The 25081-nt window shown below is 45.7% G+C and overlaps 1 protein-coding gene across 2 annotated transcripts in view; it reads left to right on the plus strand.

Annotated features, from left to right (window-relative positions):
• The window catches only part of LOC124554073 (BTB/POZ domain-containing protein At4g08455-like), a 78289-nt gene extending 53714 nt beyond the window's left edge, over positions 1–24575 (plus strand). Inside the window, exons 2-4 of one of the 2 annotated variants that reach the window (XM_047128121.1) lie at positions 5729–6302; positions 16503–16649; positions 24251–24574. In XM_047128121.1, the coding sequence (XP_046984077.1) occupies positions 5740–6302; positions 16503–16649; positions 24251–24521 (981 nt within the window). In that variant the 5' untranslated portion in view covers positions 5729–5739 and the 3' untranslated portion in view covers positions 24522–24574. Of the gene's footprint in view, positions 1–5728; positions 6303–16502; positions 16650–24250 lie in introns of both variants that reach the window. The other variant, XM_047128122.1, reaches the window with a different exon arrangement.
• The last annotated feature ends 506 nt before the right edge of the window (positions 24576–25081 follow it).

The following is a 25081-nucleotide window of genomic DNA, read 5'->3' on the forward strand; positions in this document are numbered from 1 at the left end:
TTCATACAGCTGACATGGCCAGTTTCATCTGGTTGTTTCGTTCAACTGATAAAACTGACAGTGAGTAAATAGTTGATCAGCCACTCACGTCTTGCTGCATCAGTGACCTGCCCATCATCCGTGTACGGCTTGCTGCGGAGTGAATCCTTCGTTGGACCAGACAGACGGAAGTCGGAAGGTGCGAGATGCGGGTTGTTCAGCTCTGAGTGATCCACCGGTCACCCTGAATGAGAGCACGTCCCCACATCGCAGCAGTCACAGCCGTCTGCAGCTGACCGACACGTGGAGGTCGGCCAGATGTGCACAACCTTGCTGAGACGATGACGCTGCTAGGCCAGGCGTTGATCACCAGTAAGCTCTTCTGACGCTGACAGACACCTCGCACTACGACTCGCCGTGCTTCTGTTCACTGCCAAATCTCCTCAGACATTCTGCAAGCGGGTATGAACATCTCCGATGCTCTGGTTTTCATCCGAAAGAAACTCGGTGACCGCTCTCAGCTTGGGTCGCACCTCCTTTACGGACGCCATTTTGGAGGCTACATACGGTGCTGTCAGCTGTTGGAATTTCATGAAGCTGTAGGGGCTGAAGTGGGAATATTCCACGATGTCTCGTAAATTTCGCATTTTTCCAACAGGAATTGGCCAACAAAAAAGTGTAGCGTTGCAGATCTAACGCCCCCGTAATTTTATAAGTAGCTCAGTTGGACGATGATTATGCTTATGTATTTTAGTCTGGGTCCTTGATCTTTATGTGGCTAGATTCTTCACAACGCCTGTCTTCGTCTCAGCATCTGGTAGCAAGAAATGCGTGTGTTTGAGAATAGCTCCTCCTTAGATTTCTCCGTGAGGTCACTGGAAATTTGTTTAATATCGTTCTCGGCCGAAAACATTAAAATCTTATTGCTATCTGAGCTGCACAGTGAAGTCGCTACCACAGCCAGGACAGACACACAGCCAAACCAGATACAGAACTACTGGCTTGCGCGTCAACGAGTTCCGAAAATGACGAAGAGATTAAGGAAATGCTTTTTGAGAGAAAAGAAATTGGTCAGATCGCTAAGCGAGATGAAAACTTGTGATGGGGCACTCGAAATCGATAGTCGGAATACGAACTGGAAGAAAAGTTTGGGGAGAAAAGAACTGAAGTAAGGGAATGAAAGTGGAAGCTGCCTGGCAGAATTTTGCTTAGAGCACAATTTGACCACTAACAGTTTGTTTGAATCATGAAAGACAATTGTGTACATGTTAGGAGTCAGAATGCACCTCACTATTTGATACATACTACATAGTCCTAATATTTACTATTACTTAACAAATAAAAATGTGCTCGGATGGAACCTTCTTCTCTCATAATGACTCTGGAAGTTGCTAATGTCCATTCCAATCAGCTGGAAATTTATTTCCTGAACCAGAGATTACGAGTTGCAATTTTCATTTTAATCAACGACGTGGAAAGAAGTCCCCCTCTTAAGAAAAATGAACAGACATTGTTATCTAACAATCTATACAGAGTACGATATATTGTCTTAGAAATATTGGATCATGGTTGGCTGTCTATTCAGAAAATACTGTCTGAAAAACTAGTTTCGTCGATTATTTGCCTATTTCTAGACCAGTTGGTTGATAAAGACCAGATGCCATCAGACACGTGGAATCACAGTGGAAGACCCCATCAAATACGCCTCTGAGGGGTGGAAGAAAGTGATACACTAATATCAAAAGCTGTCAAGTGTTTTCTCATTAATAAAAAACCTTCGAGAGGGCGTCGAGTGCTTTCGCTGATTAATTTCTAATTTGGATGGAAAAAGAATAAAGAAGTTTGCAATTCATACTGATGAGACAACTGTAATGATTCCAAGTTGATGGCACCGTGAAGTCGTTTCTGACTTGTGACCCACACACGGAAATTACTCTGTAGAAGAAAACATCGCCACCACTGGAAGTTATACGAGGGCAGTTCAATAAGTAATGCAACACATTTTATTTCTCGGCCAATTTTGGTTGAAAAACCGGAAATTTCTTGTGGAATATTTTCAAACATTCCCGCTTCGTCTCGTATAGTTTCATTGACTTCCGACAAGTGGCAGCGCTGTACGGAGCTGTTAAAATGGCGTCTGTAACGGACGTGCGTTGCAAACAACGGGCAGTGATCGAGTTTCTTTTGGCGGAAAACCAGGGCATCTCAGAAATTCATAGGCGCTTGCAGAATGTCTACGGTGATCTGGCAGTGGACAAAAGCACGGTGAGTCGTTGGGCAAAGCGTGTGTCATCATCGCCGCAAGGTCAAGCAAGACTGTCTGATCTCCCGCGTGCGGGCCGGCCGTGCACAGCTGTGACTCCTGCAATGGCGGAGCGTGCGAACACACTCGTTCGAGATGATCGACGGATCACCGTCAAACAACTCAGCGCTCAACTTGACATCTCTGTTGGTAGTGCTGTCACAATTGTTCACCAGTTGGGATATTCAAAGGTTTGTTCCCGCTGGGTCCCTCGTTGTCTAACCGAACACCATAAAGAGCAAAGGAGAACCATCTGTGCGGAATTGCTTGCTCGTCATGTGGCTGAGGGTGACAATTTCTTGTCAAAGATTGTTACAGGCGATGAAACATGGGTTCATCACTTCGAACCTGAAAAAAAATGGCAATCAATGGAGTGGCGCCACACCCACTCCCCTACCACGAAAAAGTTTAAAGCCATACCCTCAGCCGGTAAAGTCACGGTTACAGTCTTCTGGGACGCTGAAGGGGTTATTCTGTTCGATGTCCTTCCCCATGGTCAAACTATCAACTCTGAAGGGTATTGTGCTACTCTTCAGAAATTGAAGGAACGACTTCAGTGTGTTCGTAGGCACAAAAATCTGAACGAACTTCTCCTTCTTCATGACAACGCAAGACCTCACACAAGTCTTCGCACCCGAGAGGAGCTCACAGAACTTCAGTGGACTGTTCTTCCTCATGCACCCTACAGCCCCGATCTCGCACCGTCGCATTTCCATATGTTTGGCCCAATGAAGGACGCAATCCGTGGGAGGCACCACGCGGATGATGAAGAAGTTATTGATGCAGTACGACGTTGGCTCCGACATCGACCAGTGGAATGGTACCGTGCAGGCATACAGGCCCTCATTTCAAGGTGGCGTAAGGCCGTAGCATTGAATGGAGGTTACGTTGAAAAATAGTGTTGTGTAGCTAAAAGATTGGGGAATAACCTGGTGTATTTCAATGCTGAATAAAACAACCCCTGTTTCAGAAAAAAAATGTGTTGCATTACTTATTGAACTGCCCTCGTACAAACATTGAAGAGTAGTTTAATGCATGTTGTACTCATTGGAAAGCTTGTAAACAACTTTAATGATGGACGAAATGAGACCACTTCCTCACGGTTTTCCTGGGAAACGACACACCGACAGCTAAATACCTGTTGCAATTTGTGGAACATTTGGTAATGAAGACCGGTAGGGCTACCTTAAAGGTCATGCCTCTCCTAGGGCACCATCACGGCACTCCTATTGAGAGAGACTCTATGAAGAAAAACCTATGTGGGTGGACAGCAAACAGAAAACTGGTGCAGAAGACACAAATGACAAGCAGCCACGTCCAATCATTCTGCCTTCGTCTGCAGACCACTGCACGGTGTGTGGTCGAACCACTGTCCTCCCGAATGTGAGTCCAGAGTGTCTCACCGCCGCGCCCTGCATGTCCAGTCCACTACTTGCAATTCACGCACGTTTCTCTGTCGGTTACGTGGCGCAGACACGCACGAAGATTGTGTCTCCAAAATATGCTGAAGGTGATCGGGACCATGGCTCTCTGTCTACTAATAATTCAGACGCGATCCCGCTCAGTATCTCGGCAAATTTGTGATGACCTAGAAAACCGTTTGGTTGAAAGACTCTGCGGAAGCTCAGTGTAAACTACAGTCGCATTGCGAGTGTCACAATAAAGTAGAATACTACACCACTGATCTCAGGATACATTAAACATTTATAAGACAATGACGTCTGATTCTTAGACGAGGAACATATCGATGCTCGAAGACTGTATGGAAATGTAAACCGCTTTACAGCTTTTACCGCTTCGTTTATTTACATGCAGCACCACTTGGATGTAGGAAAATACGGTAACAATACCTGTAAACAACAGTAAAAAGTCGTTCATTTTGCGATTACAACGCCAGTGTGAAGAGTTTTGAGCCTATAACATTGAGTGCATACTTGGTATGGGGAGGCGAAAAAAACCGCAAAGCGATATAAAACGCAAGCAAATGTACAATTAACTAATGAGGGATGGGAAAGGAAGACTTGGGTTGGTCGGGTGGCTTCCAGAAGCCTGCAGTGTACGTGTTGGCCTGCGACCCTGCGCTGACCTCCGGCGCTACGCTCTGTACAGCACTGCCTCGGCGTCTCCATCCACGTCGAGCGGCCGCGACAGAAGCCTTGGGACGAATCCTTAGGCGCTCTCCCGGCACCGTAACGGTCCGGCAGACCTCTTACGCTGGTGGAATGGAGGTGCTAATTCGGGACGGTTCGAAAAAAGTGGACGCCGTGCTCGCGAAACCCACTTGTCTGAATTTCGGAAACCAGTTTACACTGTAGGTTATGGAACTACTTCACTGACTCCGTCGTTTGCCCCTCACACGACCACGAGAGTAAAGAGTGATGTCGGAGCTGTGATAGAGCTTACTTTGGTTTAACCATGACGTATCTGTCATCTAATAAGTATCTGAACGTTCTGTGGGGCAAAGATGCTATACAAACACGTCCACGCCAAAAGGAGATATAAATATATATTTGTGCGAAAGTTCGACAACACACGTCCAGGAAATGGAGACGAGTTTAATTCCTAAACTGCTCAACCTGGCAATACCTGGGTACACCATAGCTTGCAACATGCGGATAAAATGGCGACATGATTTATGATTGTATTATTCAGCATTGTTTACGACGGAGGTGGGCGCCGAATCTTTTTCTTAAGAAAGAAGACACAGATATCAATCTGTTAAAAATAGAGTTAAACTTACTGATGAATTTAGACTCTTACAGTGGTTCAGAACGGTTCAAATGGCTCTGAGCACTATGGGACTTAACATCGGAGGTCATCAGTCCATTAGAACCTAGAAATACTTAAACCTAACTAACCTAAGGACGTCACACACATCCATACCAGAGGCAGGATTCGAACCTGCGACCGTAGCAGGCGCACGATTCCAGATTGAAGCGCCTAGAACCGCTCGGTCAAGGCGGCCAGTAAAGTTTAATCGTGCCTACCCTGAGACATTCACCGAGGAAACTGATTTCTGCATTAGATGTACATTGCTTCTGATCAGGTGTCACGGATCTGAGGAACTTGAGATAAGGAGGAAGAAAATATTTCTCAGAGGTGCCACCATCTTGGATTTAAATATAAGTCCTGTAACTTTAGGGCTGAAACACGTTTGTTGCTTTGCCAATTTTTTTTGCTATGACATAAATAAACCATCTTTTGACTGAGAACGATAACATTTTTAGAAGGTGAAAGCAGTCTATCACAGCAGCCCGCTAGTAGTTACAAACCTTAGGTGATCGCGAAGCAGTACGGACCCTTGTCATTTTAAGGAAACTGGTGACGTTGCAATTGATTCAGGGTGGACAACACTTTCCACAGCTGTTGTTTCATACAGGTATGCATGCGCCTCGTACAAGTGTTGAGGGTGCAGTGTGAGGGCTGCTCAGTGGTACTGTGTTTCAGGACCACCCACCATGTCGGCAGTTACGGAGGTTCAGAACAACACAACCGAGGCCCTGGCCGCCCTGGTAGATGGGGGTGAAGACGCCCTGGTGACACTAGTGGCGGGCGAGACGAGGGTGGCGGCTCACAGGGCGGTGTTGGCAGCCGCGAGCCCCGTCTTCAAAGCTATGTTTGCGCACGACATGCTGGAGGCCAGCTGCGGCCAGGTGAGCATCGACGACGTGGAGGGCCCGGTGCTGAAGCTCCTGGTGGCCTACACGTATACCCTGCGGGCCCCCCAGCTGCCCGACACGGCCCCCCAGCTGCTGGCGGTGGCCGATAAGTACGGCTTGTCGGCCCTGAAGGCTGCCTGCGAGCGGCAGCTGATCTCGCAGTTGGCCGTAGAGACCGCAGCGGCGACGGCCGTCACGGCAGTGAGGCACTCGTGCCCGGACGCCACGAGGGCTGCCATCGCCTTCATAAAGGACCACCTGCAGGTGGTGGCCACGCGGGGCTGGGCGGACGCTGTGCTCGAGTACCCGCAAGAAGTCAACCAAGTCATCCGTCAACTCCGTGAGCCACCAGCAGAAGCCAGGTAAGCACGATTCCCTTTTTGGCGGTGCTAGTGTGATTTTGACGTCGTCCTTGCTTTGTTCGTCATGGGTTTCTTTCCTGCCTACGTTGCGTAACACCTTAACTTGATCTAATTACTGATCATCAGTCACGATGCTAAGTCTCTCGCTGTTTTCACTTCTGCTTCTTATCAATTTCGCCTTTCTCTGATTTACTCTGATTCCGTATTCTGTACTCATTAGACTGTTCATTCCATTCAGCAAACCCTGTAATTCTTCTTCACTGTCACTGAGGGAGTCAGTCATCAGCAAATCTTATCATTTCACCCTGACTTTTAATTCCACTTCAATCTTTCCATTATTTCCGTCATCGCTTCTTCGGTATATAGATTTAACAGTAGAGGCGAAAGATTACATCCCTATCTGACACCGTTTTTAACCCGAATACTTCGCTCTTGGTCTTCCACTCTTATTTTACCTTCTTGCCTCTTGTACATATTGCAAATTACTCGACTTCTCCTATAGCTTACCCGTATTTTTCTCAGAATTTCAAACATCTTGCAACATTTGATATTGCCGAACGCTTTCGCCAGGACCACAAATCCTATGAACGTTACGGAACGTCAATTTTCTTTTCCGTTCTCCTGTGTATTATCCTTCTTAGCAACTGGGATGCTTGAGCTGTGAAGCTGATTGTGCGATAATTCTCACACTTCTCTGCTCTTGCAGTCTTCCAAATCGTGCAGATTATATTTCTCTCAAAGTCAGATTGTATATTGACAGACTCATACATTCTACACACCAGTGAGAATAGACCATTTGCCACTCCCTCCAATGATTTTAGAACTTCTAACTAAATGTTGTCTATACCTTATGCCTCCTTTGATCTTAAATTTTCCAAAGCGCTTTTAAAATCTGATTCTAATCACCAATATTTTCCATACCGACTCCTGCTTGTTCTTCTGTCACGCCATCGGACAAGTCGTTCCAATCAGAGAGGCCTTCAGTGTACTCTTTCCAGCTATCCGATCTCGCCTCTGTATTTAACACTCGAATTCCCATTGTGCTCTTAATGTTACCACGTTTGCCTCTAATTCCGTGGAAGATTGTTTTGACTTTTCTATATGCTGCGTCAGTTGTCCCAAGAATCATTTCTTCTTCAATTTCTTCACATTTTTCGTGCAGCCAATTCACCTTAGCTTCTCTGCACTTCCTATTCATTTCATTCCTAAGTGACATATTTCTCTATTACTGAATTTTCCTGAATATTTTTGAACTTCTGTCTTTGATGGATCAACTGATGGATTTCTTATATTTCCCATGATTTCTTCGCAGTTAGCTTCTTTGTACCTACGTTTTTCTTTCCAACTTCTGTTAGTGTCGTTTTTAAAGATATCCATTCCTCTTCAACTGAACTACCTACTGAGCTGCTTATTATTGCAGTATCTGTAGCCTCAAGAGATCATAAATCTCATCTCTTCTTTCCCTAGTACTACTGTATTCCACTTCTTTGTACATCATTTGCTCCTGACGAGTCTCATAAAATTCACTGCTAAATTGTTATGAGTCTATATCTACTCCTGGCTATGCTTTACACTCCAGTACCTGATTTCAAAATGTTTGCCTGACAATAATATAGTGTGACTTTAAACCTCCCATATTTCGGTCCTTTTCCAAGTATACCCCCTCGTCTAATGATTCTTGAATAGATTATACCAGCTATTACTAGGATAAATTTACTGTAGAGCTTAACTAGCCTGTCTTCTCTCCTATTCCTATTATCAAGTACATATTCTCGTGTAACCCTTTCTTCTTCTCCTTCCCCTGCGATTGCGTTTCAATCCCTCCATGACTATTACATAGTACCAAGTTACCTGTTCAGTATCCTCATACTTATTCTCTCTCTTCATCTTCAACTTGCGACGTCATCATGTATAGCTGAACTATGCATGTTGTTCGTTTGCTTTCGATTCTCACGAGAAAATATCTATACTCTCATTCTGCCCTGCCTTTCTATTGATACTGAATCCTACTGCTGTTGCTACTACCCTATTCTCATGTGACCAGAAATCCTTTCCTTTCCTTTCCTTTCCACGTCACTGACACCCACTACAGCTAGATACGTCCTCAGCATTTCCCTTTCCTTATTTTCTAGCTTCCCGACCACATACAAATTCCTTACTTTCCACATCACGACTCGTAGAACGTTATCCTTTTGTTGGTTGCTCAACCTTTTTCCCATGATCACCTCCCCCTTGTGCCTCCTCGCCTGGAGGTTTGAATGGGGGACTACTCTTTTGCCAATGGAGAGACCATTATGGCCCTTATTGAATCACATGCCACGTCATGTTGATGCACGTTATGCATATTTACACAGTGGTTTACATTGCCTTCTCATGTTGTTGATCATTGCCAATTTTTCCTCATTTAGGAGCAGTTTCAGACCTCAATGGAAAGAGACTGCCCTGAACCTCTGTCGGCCCCTCCGCCCTCTTTGGAAAGGCTGGTAGCTGAAAGAGGGTGACACCTTATGCTGGAAGTCTTCAGACACCAATGCTGATGATTCGTATTCAAAAATCAAGTGATGGTGAGGTTCAAACCTGGGACAGGATTTTCCTGATTACTAAGAAAGACGCTACCCCTGGGTGACTGGCCCCAAAGAGCAGGGTATGACTCCCTGAGATATCCAGTAAAGCAGGAGCTATGAGCACTGGGGCTACTCATGCACACTGGGGGCAAACAAGAAGAGAATACTCCAGCCAGCACAGTAACATTGTCACACTCAAGGCTGTGCCTTACAATCACATTTCCTTCTCGTCTCTGTTCAGCTATCGCCCTGAATATTTTCCGTGCATTCCCTTTTACAAAGCAGACAGGCAATCTCTGCCCCCCCCCCCCCTGTCTTGTTTGAAGTTACCTGTGGTGTTACCAGAGGTCGTCCAGGGAATCTTATCAGGTTTCCTGCTACTGGGATACAGCAGATTATATTCGCTGTCCACCTACAGGTGTACGACATATCTCCCACAACGTCAGTATTGATGTGACGTTTTCATCCAGCTATCATTTGTTGCCTCTGTCTCTCGGATACGTATGCTCCATACAAGTCTATTTTGTTTACTTTTCAATTTAAAAAAAAATCCATATTCAATATACTACAGGTTACTTTACAAGTTGTAAACGTTGTCCATCAGATAAAATACATACACTGCGTAACCCATTTTTTTTTCTTTTAATGGTGAGCTCTACTGCAAACTGCTCAACACGAAAATTGTTGTTTAAGAAACACATCACCACTGCTGTCTTTTCAATGAATCGAATTGTGGAGACATTACATGCATTTATAGAGTTGTATTTGCTTTACTCAAATTCAGATTTTGAATATACTCTTGATAACTTTTATAGCATAGCTCTTGTAATTCTTGTCCATCTTCTTCATTCCCTCGGGCTTCACATCAGAGCGCCTGCATATCCATGACCGTATAGTTTCAACAGTAAGTTGATACACCAACTTATCAGTTTGTTTCTCTATCGCTGGATCTCTCTCTCTCTCTCTCTCTCTCTCTCTCTCTCTCTCTCTCTCTCTCTCTCTCTCTTCCTCCAGTGATATAATTCAGCATCCATATATCAGTTTTCAAATTACCTCACAACCAAAAGTAGCAGCCAGTTGACTTTAACTGCTTCTAAATTCTGTCTGATAGTTGTTCTGTCAGGGCAGCAAAATTGTTGGCCCTTATGTTTGGGATTTGGTTTATGCTTCATTGTTTTGCATCTTAAGCTACGCCAATGGGGAATATAGCAGAAGTAGTGAAGAAAAAGACCAGTTAGTTGGTGGCACAGTCACGTAAAGTGACAGGCTGGTGTTGTTGGCACTGACAAGGGAACCTCCCCATCGCACCCCCCTCAGATTTAGTTATAAGTTGGCACAGTGGATAGGCCTTGATAAACTGAACACGGATCAATTGAGAAAACAGGAAGAAGTTGTGTGGAACTGTGAAAAAATAAGCAAAATATACAAACTGAGTAGTCCATGGGCCACATAGGGAACATCATGGACAACGTGAACTCAGGAGCGCCGTGGTCCCGTCGTAGCGTGAGCAGCTGTAGAACGAGAGGCCTTGGTTCTCGTCTTCCCTCGAGTGAAAATTTTACTTTCTTTATGTTTGCATAGTTATTATCTGTTCATTCGTTCATTGACGTCTCTGTTCACTCTAATAAGTTTAGTGTCTGTGTTTGGCGGCCGGATCGCAAAACCGTGCGATTAGTAGACGAAAGGACGTGCCTCTCCAATGGGAACCGAAAACATTTGATCGCAAGGTCATAGGTCAACCGATTCCTCCACAGGAAAACACGTCTGATATATTCCATAAGACACTGGTGACGGCATGTGCGTCACATAACAGGAATATGTTGTCGACCCACCTAACTTGTACACTTGGCGATTCTTCTACCTTGTCCGATTTAGGTTTTCTTGTGGATGTGATAATCACTCCCAAAAAAGTGATGAAAACATAAGAGTTTGTCACATAAACTGAAAATAAAAAATTAAAATTTTCACTCGATGGAAGATTTGAACCAAGGACTTTCTTTAAATTTTCATTTACTGTTTTAATACATTCTTAATGTGGGTTTACTTTATACCACAACAAAAATAAATGTATCTAGCACCGCATCGTGCTCTGAGAAAAAGAAAACAATATCTCGGCACGGTCCTACACCGAGGTAAAGTATATGGGGAAAACGAAAAAAAAGTGCTTCATACAGGGTGCAGAAGGGTGTGTCGCTACTCTCCTTACGCTTCATCATCCAGGTACGTCTTCACGTATATCATGTTATTCCACCGAAAATCGAACTTAGTCTTGTCAGCTCACTCAATGGGTATCGTCTCCTACCTGTTGATGATCCAGCTGCATGGAGGGTCGCGTAGGGCACTCCCTAAGTAATTAGAAAAATACTGTCTGTATTTTGGGTTCCGTACGATCTTGCAATGACGTTCTTGTAGGTAGTTCCAAAAGTCGAATACATCTTTAAGTCCTTCGTGAAATAAGTAGTGTACTGCATGCGCACGGATCCACGTGACAGCGTTGGTCTGGGCGCGGGAAATACTGTTGATCCGGAAATAATAGAAACCGAGGTGTAATGTGTTCCGGAGTCACTCGTAGAAAATACGACAAAATTTGTCGCACCAAGCGCCATACGTCTTCTGCCGCGCCACATGTGAGACGGTGTTCGTCCGTGTCTGGTATCCCGTAGTCTACGCAGAGAGGCGATTCCGCCATGTTTATCTCGTGGAGGCGTGATCGGGTGATCTGTTTACCATTGACTGTGATGTACCATGTGGATCTGACGGCTGTGTCCAGTGTAACCGCGTGAATCGTCTTCCACACCACCTTCCAGTTAACCTGAGGGCATTGGTCTACACGATGTTCGGTGGGCGCCTCTGCTGTAGGACATGATATATATCCCGCGCCGACGCCTGTTTCGTCGGTGGTACTGCGATACAGACATAGCTGTGTTCAATGTAAAAGTTCCCGAAGTAGTAGAAGGGTGGGGGTATGTCTTGCGTCGTCAGTGGAGGCATAAGGGAGGGTGGAGCTAAGGACTCCAACAGCAAACTTGTCAAACTTCCCGGGTGGTGGCGCCACAGCTCGAAGTGTGAGCTGACATACAGGGCCACAGCTCTGTCGTGGACATGGACTAGACCAAGACCTCCCCTTTCTGGGGGGTCAGTGACTCATAACTGACTTTGAAGAGCATGCCTGTACTGACGTAGGCTCCGAATGCCGCTAATAGACGCCGAGCCATCAGTAACAGTATTGGAAGAACACGTGCTATGTGTGGAAGGCGCGATGCGAGGTAAACATTGACGAAGTGTGTCCTTTGAAGAATGTCGAGGGTCCGCAGACGAAGGTTGAAGATCTGGACCCGAATTTGTTGTAATAAGCGGCGGTAGTTAAGAGCCGCAGTGCGCCGTATGTCGTCGTGAACCCTATTCCGAGACATTTGATAGTGCCACGAAGCAGTAGGGGTTCGACACACGCTGGGGTCAACCCGTCTCCTATGGCCATGGCGACCGATTTGGCGACGTTGAGACAGCTGCCGGAAGCCACACCGTACGTGGTAATCCATTCTAGTGCTCTGTTGACATCGTCGCGATTGCGGAATACGAGAACCAGGTCGTCTGCTTATGCTGTACAGCGAACTGTGACGTCACGTAGGGTAAGACCGGTGAGGCGTTGACGGAGGCCACAGAGGAGCGGTTCCAGTGCCAGAGCATATAGTAACGTCGACAAGGGGCAGCCTTGACGCACGGAGCGGAAAATCGGGAGGGACTGCGAGAGACGCCCGTTAACGAGCACTTTGGAAGTCGCCCCTCGGAGGAGGGGCTGTGGGTACTGCATGTGCTGGAGAACGGACGTTAGGTACGCGTGATCCACTCGATCGAACGCTTGGCTAAAATCTAGCGATGCCAGCGCTCCCGGGACGCGGCGTGCCCTGGCTAGGGCTATTAAGTCACGGTATCGACACAGTGCTGTGTGGGTGTTGTTGATACCCCCTAGGGAAGTCTGATCTGGCGAGATGACGTAAGGTAGGGTCGGTCGTAGAGGATTTGCTAATAGTCTGGTGAATATCTTCCATGTCGCAGTTGACGAGTGTCCGCAGCTCATGGTCGTGCGGTAGCGTTCTCGCTTCCCACGCCCGGGTTCCCGGGTTCGATTCCCGGCGGGGTCAGGGATTTTCTCTGCCTCGTGATGACTGGGTGTTGTGTGACGTCCTTAGGTTCGTTAGGTTTAAGTAGTTCTGTGTTCTAGGGGACTGATGACCAAAGATGTGAAGTCCCATAGTGCTCAGAGCCATTTGAACCATTTGAAGTTGACGAGTGTTTGTGAACCGGTATAATTATTCCTTCTACGAAGGTCGCAGGCAGCGGCACCGCGGGGGACATAAGCTCCCGACAAATGTCTGTTAACTTGGGGGCCAGTAAATACTGGAAAGTTCTATAAAACTCCACAGGGAGCCCGTCGGGGCCAGGAGACTTATTCGCCGCTCCTCTACCGATGGTGTCGATAACTTCGTCTTCCGTAATGACGTTCAATAATTCAGTTTGTAAGTCCTGTGGGACAATGCCGTAAACCAGTTGTGAGACTGATGTCACCGTCGTCGGGTCGGAACATTGAGCAGAATAGTCGTGCGTAATGGTCGGAGAAGGCTGCAGCAATGTCGCGTTGTGTGGTGTGATGACGGCCGTCCTCAGTGGTGATGGCATGTATCAGCGCCCGTCTTCGCAGTGTACGTTCTCGGATGACGTGGTACATGGTGGGTCGTTCCGGTGCGAGTCTGTCTTGTGTCCGCGCTCGGACGATCGTCCCTTCGAGGTGTCGGCGCATATGAGCTACGATCTGTGCTTTCGCATGCTGAACTGTCAACTGTCGTTCCGGTGTGGGTGGCAAGGAGGCGCATTCGCGAAGGACGGTGAAATAAAAATCAAGCGTCTGCCGCCTCCAAGCATCAGTCTCACGGCCATACGTAATAAAGGTTCGCCGTAGGGCCGGCTTGGCGCAGGCTAACCACCAACTAATCGACGTAGGATACGTTGGGAGGCGGCGGACGCACAAACTCCACGTGTCTTCGATGGCGCGTCGACAATCCGGAGAAGCGAGATGAGCAAGGTTTAATTTCCAGGGATGTCGGCTGCGCCACACCCGTTGGCGACGAAGGGTGACGGTACATATGTAGGCCTCGTGATTAGAAAAGGCTACTGGCCACACCTCCGCGTCACTCACTGTTGCCGCGAGAGAACGGGAGACGTAAATCCTATCGATGCGACTAGACGAGTGACTCGTGAAATGGGTGTATCCCGGTCTATTTTCTCGGACATGTTCCATGTATCTACCAGCTGGAGATCGCCGATGAGTGTCCCAAGTTCGGGGCACAGTGAATGGCGTGGCAGCTGATCTTTAGGTGCTTGGGTGCAATTGAAATCGCCCCCTAATATCAAGTCATCGTGCCTGCCCTGAAGAAGCGGTGCTATTCCTTCTGCGAAGAAGAGCGAGCGGTCACGTCGTCGATTCGTTCCGGAAGGGGCGTACACATTGATAAACCAGACGCCCTGCACCGTTACGGCCATTCCTCTAGCGTCGGGGAGATAACGGACCTCGTCCGCCTCGAGGCCCTCTCTGAGGAGAATTGCGACTCCACGTGGGACACGTGAGCCGTATAACCATACATACCCGGGAAATCGGCGACGAAGTCTTCTTGGAGAAAGACAATGTCAACGTCTGCTGCATTGAGCATGTCTTGGAGCAGCGACAATTTCGTACGTGTCCGAATGGTGTTAATGTTGATGGTCGCCAAGCGATAGGTCTGTAGATCGTCTCCTGCGGTGGGGGCTGCCGTCAGTGTCGCCGTTAAAGGTGGGGCCTATGATCTGCTGGCCGCGTCCGCGCCGTCATCTGTTGCTACTCGGGAGGGGCCGAGGTGTGGGAGGAGAGACCCCTCTCCTCGTCCACCACAGCGGCAGTAGAATCGTCTTCAATGTCATCCGCGCAAGGTCCGCAAGTTAACGGTGGCTTCGGTAGAACACTGGTGGGCTGAGTGACTAAGGGTGAATCCGCAGTTGTTTCCGGTTGTGTACCAACGGCGGGCGCTGTGCTGGCCATCCGTTTGTCCGAGAGAGCGGAATCGGGTTTGTCAAAATCAAAGTGACAAGTGAGGGCGATCTCGTGTCGTCCATTTTCCTCGTCGTTTCGTCGGCCTTCCGGTCGTCAACTGAAGAAGACGTCCGCTGGAGGCAATTGTCTGAGGGTGTGTCACGTCGCTTTTTATGTTTTCTCGGTTACCTTTGTTTGCGGACGTGGGTTTCTATCTCCGAAAGAGTTTGTGATTCCCGTATAGCATCCCCCTCAGGTAGAAAGGCAGAGGTCGGTACAACCCTAGCGTCGAGTTCCATTCTCTCGTCCGAATCTTCACGTGGAGTCGATGGGCGGCGTTATTCAACCTCTGCGGACACCGTAATGGTGTTGGTCAATCCAGGACCGGCGACAGGTGCGCATTCTAACGCTTCCTGTCTTCCGAGGGGGTTGTCGTCTGTCATGACGGTCGATCGTGTCACCTCTGCGTAATTGAGGGGTAGGGCCGTGAGCGTAGGAGGTGGTGTCGTGTCGTGCAATGGAAGCTGTGTAACCCGACGTTGAATACACGCCGAGCGCACATGACCCTCCTGGCCGCAACCAGAACAAGTACGAGGTTGGCCGTCGTACATTATTATTGCTCGACAGCCACCAATGACTAAGTAGGACGGCACATGTTTCTTTAATTCAATTTTCACTTGTCGGACGCCGTTGAGGACCTGGTACGTCTCGAAGGTGTTCCATTTTTCGGCCACGTGGCCAATTACCGTCCCATAAGGGCGGAAAGCTGAGGTAACGACGTCCGGTGGTACTTCGAAAGGGAGTTCGAAGACACTTAGTGTGCGTAATCCTAGTCCAGCATGGTCAACAGTAACCTCTCCAATGTGACCATCGGAGTGTTTGAACTTGAGAGTGTTCGCGCATCTGTTCACAACTGCGTGACATAACTCGTCATCGACCATCTTGATGTAAACGACGCTACTTGTGATGGATAGGTGGATACCGATGATGTGCTGTGTTGGTATTTGAACTTCGTCACGGATGAATCGTTAGACTTCAAAGGCTCGTGGTCGTGCGTAGTCGGGGTGGAAGCTGATCTTGATGGTAGCCTTTCTGTACGAATGAGCCATGGCGACTCAGTGTTAACGGACGCGAGTATTAGATGCGGTGGGGAAGTAAACAAACTACGCGCGCTCGCGACTCTGCGGACGGGACGTAAACAAGACGTCCTCGCCGCTCACCGGCCGAAAGCAGACTGACCTTTCGTTCCGCAACTGCTCACGTTACCACGAGACCACGGCGCTCCTGCGTTCCCAGTGTCCTTGATGTTGCATATCTTCCCATGAACTACTCAGTTTGTATATTTTGCTTATTTTTTCACAGTTCCACAAAACTTCTTCCTGTTTTCTCAATTGATCTGTGTGCAGTTTTTCAAGGTCTATCCACTGTGCCAACTTATAACTAAATCTGAGGGGGGTGTGATGTGGAGGTTCCCTTGTGAGTGTTCCGTTGCCCTGGTGGACAGTCCCTCAGCTGTACCGCCTGCAGTGAGCCCCTGTGTGAACACGCCCACCCAGACAGTGTTTCTCTGTGCAGCTCGCCGACCGCCACAGGGGGCGGGTCCACCCCCAACTCTGACAGTCAACCCCACAGCGGCCACAGCCGGACTCCTGCTGCAGCTGCGCCTCCCACGTCTGCCCGACACACCCCTCCACCCGATGACGCAGCCGTCTCTCGCTTCCGGTGAGTTGTGTTGCCACACGTGCCCAAGTCTGACCCTCACAGTACTGCTTATTTTGGCAGTAACCAGCCGATATAGTAATTAAAATAAAATACAGATTCCTTCAGTTTTTGGATAGAGGTTACAGTTGCCATTAAACATTACTCCTTTCTCACTTTTTTGGCTATGATATTTTGAAGATTGAGCACATATGCAGAAGGTTTCTCGTTCTCTGTATTTGCCGTGAGAATTATGTTCAGTTCAGAGTCACTCAACTGTAGTTACGTAGGAAGCGTCCCATACAAATCACACCCATTCCCAAAGATTCTTTCTATATTGATGTGTTGAATCTAGATTTTGTTTTTAGTGATGATTGTGTGTCTTACAAATTGATTCTGAATTAAATGGGTGTGGAAACGGGATTTTTCACACAATTCCAATCAACAAAACTTATGTGAATGGTTGTAGATATAAGTTATTGAAGACACTCAGGAAGAAATGGCGAAAATAAGGTAAACAGAAATAGAGGTAATAATGACAAAAAGTTAATATTTAGTACAGTAATGAGGATACAGCTTGTTTTGGTTATGTCTTAAAATGTAATTCGAATATTCCTTAAATGGTTCCCTGGTCAGTTACATCTGTAGTGAGTATTGAAAATCGGTGCCGCACTGTAACAGGAACCCAGATTTGCTGCTTATTGCAGGCAGTCTCCTTCAGCAGTCGGCTGCCTGAGCACACCTCCACTTCTGACTCAGCTTCTCATCGAAACTTGCACTAGAGTTTATCCCGGGGAACTTGTGGGAAAAGTAGCAAGAGGGAAATCGAATCAGTGGATGTTGTCCTACTTCAGAGGATGTACATGAGAATCTCTGGCTGTAGTGTTTGCAAACCATGGGTAAAAAATGCAAACCATGGGTAAAAAACATCATCCACAATGGCAATTCCAGTTACGCCAGCAAACGCACTCAGCTGGTCTAATGGTTGAGGTACCTGCTCTGGAGAAGTGGGAAATGCAGTGGGTGTGGCTGAGTGGAGATGCGTACAGCACTGTATGGCTCGTCACTCGTAAACAAACTCCTGTATTCGATGGATGATGGTCACCAGGTGTGATGAGTAGTGGATTTGATTCACCGAGGAGAAGTTTTGTATAATTCCATGGTATAGATAACTTTTATTTTTAGAAATGAGCAACCGATGTGGGCAAAGAAAGTTGGTCCTACTGAAAAAAAAAAAAAAAAAAAATATATATATATATATATATATATATATATATATATATATATATATATATGTGTGTGTGTGTGTGTGTGTGTGTGTGTGTGTGTGTGTGTGTATATATAACCAACAGCAGAGTTTCCACAATGATGATGGTGCCACTAAACCGGAGTTACTAAATACAGTTTTCCTTAATTCCTTCACGAAAAAAGACAAAGTAACTATTCCAGAATTCGAAACCAGAACACCTGTTAGCATGAGTGACATAAAAGTACATATTTTAGGTGTCGTGAAGCAACTCAAATAGCTTAAGATAGGCAAGTCTTCCGGTCCAGATGGAATACGAATCGGGTTCCTTTCAGAGTATGCCGACACAATAGCGCCTTTCTTAGCAATCACATACAACCGCTCACTTGGCGAAAGGTCTGTTCCTAGAGACTGGAAAGTAGCACAGATCACACCAGTACTCAAGAAAGGAAATAGGAGTAACCTATTGAATTACAGACGCATATTACTGACCTCAGTTTGCAGTAGGATTTAGGAGAATACACTGTACTCGAACATTATGACTCACCTGGAAGAAAATGACTTATCGATACATGACCAACACGGATTCAGGAAATATCATTCTTGTGCAACACAGCTAGCTATTTATTCCCATGAAGTAATGAGTGCTGTCGACAAGGCATCTAAGATCGATTCCATATTCCTAGATTTCCAGAGGGGTTTTGATACCATTCCTCACAAAAGACTGTTGCATGGTGTATACGACCCGGAAGATCCGGGAAAGACCCAGGAATTTTTTCATCCGCGGGAGAAACAGGAGAATTTTCTAGAATCCCGGGAGATTTTCTTTGATTTAGTTTTCAGTTAATTTTTTGTCATTTTGACAGGTAATAACCGATACTCTAACAAAGGACATTACTGTATACCGCTACTGCAGAATAATACTGCAGCAACAAAATATGAACGAGGGAATGAAATTTAAATTGCAAAGGAAATGCTTCATATATAAACAAAAAACACACAGTGCTCATACAAGCGTCTGGCAACAGCAAATTGTGTGAAGGGCTGTAGGAAGACAATGCAGTGCTTCGTAACAACAAATTACGACCGATGAGTGTGACGTCACAACTGTTTACATCAGATTCATTTAAACAGTTACGAGCGGAACCACGCGCATGCGCAGTTGGGTCGCGTCTGAGTGGTACCTTCTCCCGCTTCTGGAAACAGGAATGTCGCTGTTGGTTGTGTACGCAGCAAACCAGAGTATCTGGTGGCGACGGGGGAAAATTCGTATTGTTGAGGAAAAGTAACCTTGTTTCACAAAGCACCTAGCATCTAGAGCACGTTGGTCTATCGATTATTCAAAAGAGTTTGAAGCTCATCCCTGTTGCTTTTTGAACATTTTTGATCACATTCTAAGTTGATTTCTGAATGAATCATAAGTTGATTTTTGAATGCGTGCATAGTGTACGTGATGTACCTGCCAGGGGAATCCTCGTCGCATCTGGAAATAAACTTTCCTGCAGACAAAAGGGGACAGGGCTACACGAGCTGAGCGGAATAAAGCCGCACGGGTGAATGTAGTGTGTGTGTGTGTGTGACTGACTGGTATGCAGATGAGCGTATAGCCACGTCCATAGATTCAGACTACCAGAGTAGAAATGAACGACCAACAGGAATAACAGATATGAAATATTAACATATTATCTTGTCGCTGTATCAAAGAAAATGAAAGTTTGACAGAAAGTTTTTGACCAGGTCGCTACACTAGAGAGGGAAAGTTGTACATATCCTGGTTAGCAGCCGCTTAAGTTCCATTCTGGGAATAGCGCGGAAAACGCGTTGTACGAACACGTAATAACGCCTAACCGGAGAATAATCGCTGGATAATTACTAAACCGGTGATTCTGGCAGAGTTAGTAGAGTTGACTGGAGAATGAGCTTTGACAGTGATAGGAATAGTTACAGAACTAGGGATGAGATTATTTTGTTAGAACGAGGAAGGAGAAGAAACTGGGCGGTTCCAAATTTATACAAAAATTTCGTACTACTACTTTTCTACTTTTCGATCTCATGCTTAAGAAACTGGAGCTTATGAATGAAACATGAAACTATTTCCTAACATAAAGCCTTTTGCTTGTAGTAGGCCAAACAGGCATTTCATATTATTACTTGGCAGAGTTATATTCTGCCGTATTATAAAAATGACCATGATTACCAAAACAATCTCGCTTGTTTGGTGTGTGTTACAGTTGCTGCAATATTAGAAAGGCCTATTTTGTTTCGTCCTGCAAAAGGTGACTATAGACGAAATGAGATCGAGAAACCACACCAGTCTTTGGTACTATTTGTATTAAAAGCTTTTTGAGTATTAGACAACGACATTTAGATTTTTCACGTAGCAAAACATTTGACGAATTTTGATGAGGTAACAGATTCTTTCGCAGAAAGGAAAGCACGGCATGTAAAGCTAGAGCGAGAGTAGTGAGAAAAGAACGCAAGGATTGAAGAAATATGTACTGTCTTGTTTGTCTCTTGTCTTACCTGGTTTTGTGTATCCCGTATTTAATTTTATGTCACCGAACAGAAAGTTATTAGCTATTAGGCAATAAAGAATCCAAATTTTCTGAAGAGTTCTTCTTCCGGTTACAAATAATTCCATCCAGTATTAATTGCGAGGTTCTTTTGTTTAAAAAACAAAGGACATTTTAATTTCCGCTGTCCTGAATGTAGTTTGATGGCATCCGTTACAAAATAGACATCTGAGTTCCACAGTGCGAGGTGCAGTGACGTGCAGTGCAGTAAGAGAACGCTGTGTGAAGAGGCGTGGCACTGCACTTCGGCACACTTAAGACCAAATAACGCGTCTTAAATTTCCTCAAAGTTATATGTTTTATGCATAGGACTCTTCAGGAAGAAGTGCTCTACAACATGACCATTTTCTGAAAAGTTTTTTTTTGACGCCCTATCTGAAGCGCTCGAGGAAGGGGGTGAGGGGGGGGGGGGCGCCACCATCTAACCGTCTAGTATTGCCCCGGTACGAAATATCATAGATCCAGGATTGATGCGCAGATCAGGTTGACTTGTAGTGGGGAGGGGGGGGGGGGGGTGATCTGTGTTCACATTTAGTGACTTTGCTGTTTCCTCTTCGTTCACTGCTGTCATGTCAAATGAATGAGAGTGGTTTCTGTGGCTGGGAGATATCAAGTGAATTAAAATACATTCACACAATTATGAAAGATTAAAATATGTCATTAGTTCCAGATTTTAATACAATTTCCACCTTTCTGACAGTCAAGCATTAATTATCTTGCAGAACAATGAAGTTACTTTTGTCGCTTTGCTGAAGTAATTCGGCATTTATTTATCTTTTCCGCTGAGGCAGCCAGTTTTTTTGAAACGAAGTGTTCAATTCCACACTATTGGCTAGTTTCAACTGTTCGCTGCATTTCAAGGGCACGTTTTCATCTCCTACAGGGTGTATACGACCCGGGACAACTGGGAGATCTGAGAAAAACCCGGGAATTTTTTCATCCGGGAGAAAACCAGGAAAAACCCGGGAATTTTTTAGAATTCTGGGAATTTTTCATTGTTTTAGTTTTCAGTTAAATTTTTCTAATTTTGACTGGCAAGAACTGTTACTATAACAAATGATATTACTGTATCCCGCAACTGCAGAATAATACTGCAACAATGAAACTTAACGAGAGAAAAAAACGAATATAACTTAAAATGCAAAGGAAATGCGCCATATACGACGACGACACACACAGTCCTCATGCAAGCGTCTGCCAACAGCAAAACGTGTCAAAGGCTTTAGGAAGACTGTGCAATACTTCATAACAACAAATTCCCTCCGATGACCGTGAGGTCACAACTGTTTACATTACATTCGTGTTAGCACTTACGAGCGAGCTCACGCGCACGCGCAGTTGAGTCGCGTTTGAGAAGCAGATTCTCCCGCTTCTGGCTACAGGAATGTGGCTCTCCGCTGTGCAAGCAGTCGCAGCAAGCAGCTAGATGGTACTGGGAAAAGGGGGCGCCAAATTCATATTCTCAAGGAAAAAAGCTTGTTTCACAAAGCACCTAGCATCCAGCGCACGTTGATCTATCGATCATTTATATGATTTTGAAACGCATCCTTGTTGGTTTCTGAACACATTTTAAGTTCATTTCTGAATGAATCGTAAGTTGATTCCTGAATGTGTGCGTAGTGTACGTGATGTCTCTGTCAGGAGAATCCTCATCGCATCTAGAAAATAAACTTTCTGCAGACAAAAGGGGATGGGGCCGTACGAGCTGAGCGGAGTAAATTTCTAGTTGGTGTGACAGATGGCAGCCATCTGTAAATGTAGAGAAACGTGAGTTGATGCAGGTGACTAGGAAAAACAGACACGTAGTGTTGAGGTGTTCCGCTAGACACAGAGGCGCCGCTTAAATGTCTGAGCGAAAGTTCGCAAAGCGATACGAAATGGGACGAGGTTGAGAGGACTGCGGTAGGGAAGGCGGGAGGTCGACTTTAGTTTGTTGGAGACTTTTAGGAAAGTGTGGTTGGCCTGTAGGTGAGGCTGCATGTAGGCCGCTGGTGCGACCTGTTCTCGAGTACTGCTCGAGTGTTTTGTATCGGCAACAGGTAGAATTAAAGGAAGACAGCTGTAGGACTGAGAGCAGAGCTGCTAGATTGGTTACCGGTAGTTTCGAGTGATGCAGAGGTATTGTGCAGAAGCTTCAGGAACTCAAATCGGAATCACTGGAGGGGAGGCGAAATTCTTTTCGGGGAACTCTGTTGAGAAAATTTAGAGAACTGTCTTTCGAGGCTGACTGCAAAACAATTCTAGTTCTGCCGATGTACACTTGAGACAAGGCGTGTGAAGATAGGGTGAGAGGCATTGTCGCTCGTACAGAAGCGCACAGGCAGTCGTTTCTCCCTCGCTGAATTTGCGATCAGAACGGAAAGAGGAAATGACGGCAGTCGGTTAGGATAACTTTTTATGTGTACCAGTTACTACTATTGTTTCATACGGTTGCTGCCCCACCTACATTGATTATTTTGTACTAAATGCAGCAGTTTTATTACCTCTGTACTTTCTAGTTAGTATTTCACTTGTCTTTGGAGCTTCTTAGTGGCTCTCTCGCTTGGGATTAGCCTTTAACTTGCATCAGCTGTGGGGAGAGCTTCTCACGACATTGGTTCAAGTTCAGCAATGCCAGATCTATACAAGTATTTTGATATTTGTAAGTGAACCTGCAATAATCAATTAACACTGTGTGTTTCTATTTCTTACAGACACCTGATTTCTTTCTGGCATGATCTAATTTATGCATAGCATTAGATACAGGAAATATAGTACTTTTTTTAGACTGGTCTAAAGTTACGGTTTAAGTGTTTCTACTACTACTGAAACAGAAATTTTACTCGAGAGCAACATAGTTGGTGTACGTTTACAGTTCCGAAGACCTTTTTAACTATAAATGTAAAGTGTTACGCTGCCTGTAGCGGTGTGTAACTTAGTTTGTGTCCAGAATTTTCAAAAATTGCAAAAAGTTACACAAAGTTAACATGACAGAGTATAGTAGTTGTGCAGGATACCCTCTGCTACAGACCATATGGTGGCTTGCAAAGGTGTGTAAGTAGATGGAAATGAATGTTCCAGTGGATGTATCTCTTGTTGCATGCATGATTATATGAGCACTTGTGACGATTATTATGCAGCTGGTAGTGTGTGTGTGTGTGTGTGTGTGTGTGTGTGTGTGTGTGTGTGTGGGTCAGGGAGAGTCAACCTGGTATCCTTGTTGTATTTCAAATATGTGGACCAACTTATTGTGTACGAAGCTGTGACTTTTATATTTTTTGTCGGTATGTCAGAAAATTTCCATGTTAGTGGTGTGAATCACTTAGCTGTCTGGTGAGGAAATTGTATTTCAGTACTTACAGATGCGTTTAGTTTCTAGTGTTTTCTTCCTAAGTGACAGAAGGAATTGGTACCCAGAGAAGGTAGTTTTAGGGGTGTGTTTGAATGTAGATGAAGGATTGGGTATCAACTGCATGCCGAGGTGAAAGGAGGCGGATCTGTGTAGTGAATTGTGAGGAAATTTGCCAAATGAATTTGTTAGGAGATGTAGTGCGCCTATTTTTAATGGCAGATGGCTGAAGTTTTTGATTATGGGCTAGTGCTGTGGATCTGTCTGTAATACGCTGGTTACCCATATCGCAGAAGAGAGATTTCTAGATTTGTGACTTGTCGCTCGGAAGAAGTGTATTCAGAATTGTTGGTAGTTTTGCGGCTGTGACAGTGTCTTTCATTTGGTGTGTGTGTGTGTGTGTGTGTGTGTGTGTGTGTGTGTGTGTGTGTGTGTGTGTCTCGATAGTAGAGAGTAAGTGTGTCGATGTTTTGTGCAGGAGCCTTTCTGGGGAAGAGCGAGGCAGGAGGCTGATAGAGGCGGCTGTGGTGCGGCTGCTGCTCTCTGTGGCGTCCCACCCCAACGTCAGGGATCACAGGGGGTGGACGCCGCTGCACTGGGCGGCATACTATGGCCACGCAGAAGCGGCGGCTGCGTTGCTGCAGGCCGGAGCCGACAGGGGGGCGACGACTGATTACGGGTGGACCCCCCTGGACATCGCCAGGCAGTACAACCGTCACCATCTCATCGAGATGCTGACGGAGCATTAATACGCGCCACTAGAGGAAATGTCATCATGTACTTCATTCTACATGATATTAAAATAAAAAATTGAAAAAAAAGATCGCTTTCTCTATTCATTTCTACCTTTTGCAGTCCACACAATTACTCCAGTAACACCACAACTACTGCAATAACAGGAAATATCTGTAAACCAACGTGACAAACCTTCCTTTTCAGAATTCACTCTGTAAAACATTCCACAAGCAATTTCTGCAAAAGCCCAGCAACAATTGACAAATACTCCATCATTCATAAACTCCACTTCTCTCTCCCTCTCTGTCTTGTTTCTCGTCCCACATACAATATTCAAACAGCTTACAAGAATACAGCCCACGTCTTTCACAACCGCCTGTATTTCAAAACGTAAACACCCAATCTCTTCCAAGAGACAAATTCGAGAATACCGGTTGTTGTGTAACACGTCGCCCAGCCGCAATAACGTCACTTCTTCCCACCAGTCCGCTACATTACCTAATTACTGCAAACTATTTGCTAGCAGTGTCTATGTTGCTACATTACATCACTGCAAACTGCACCCTACTCATAT

This window comes from Schistocerca americana, chromosome 11, assembly GCF_021461395.2.
Source record: "Schistocerca americana isolate TAMUIC-IGC-003095 chromosome 11, iqSchAmer2.1, whole genome shotgun sequence".
NCBI lineage: Eukaryota > Metazoa > Arthropoda > Insecta > Orthoptera > Acrididae > Schistocerca > Schistocerca americana.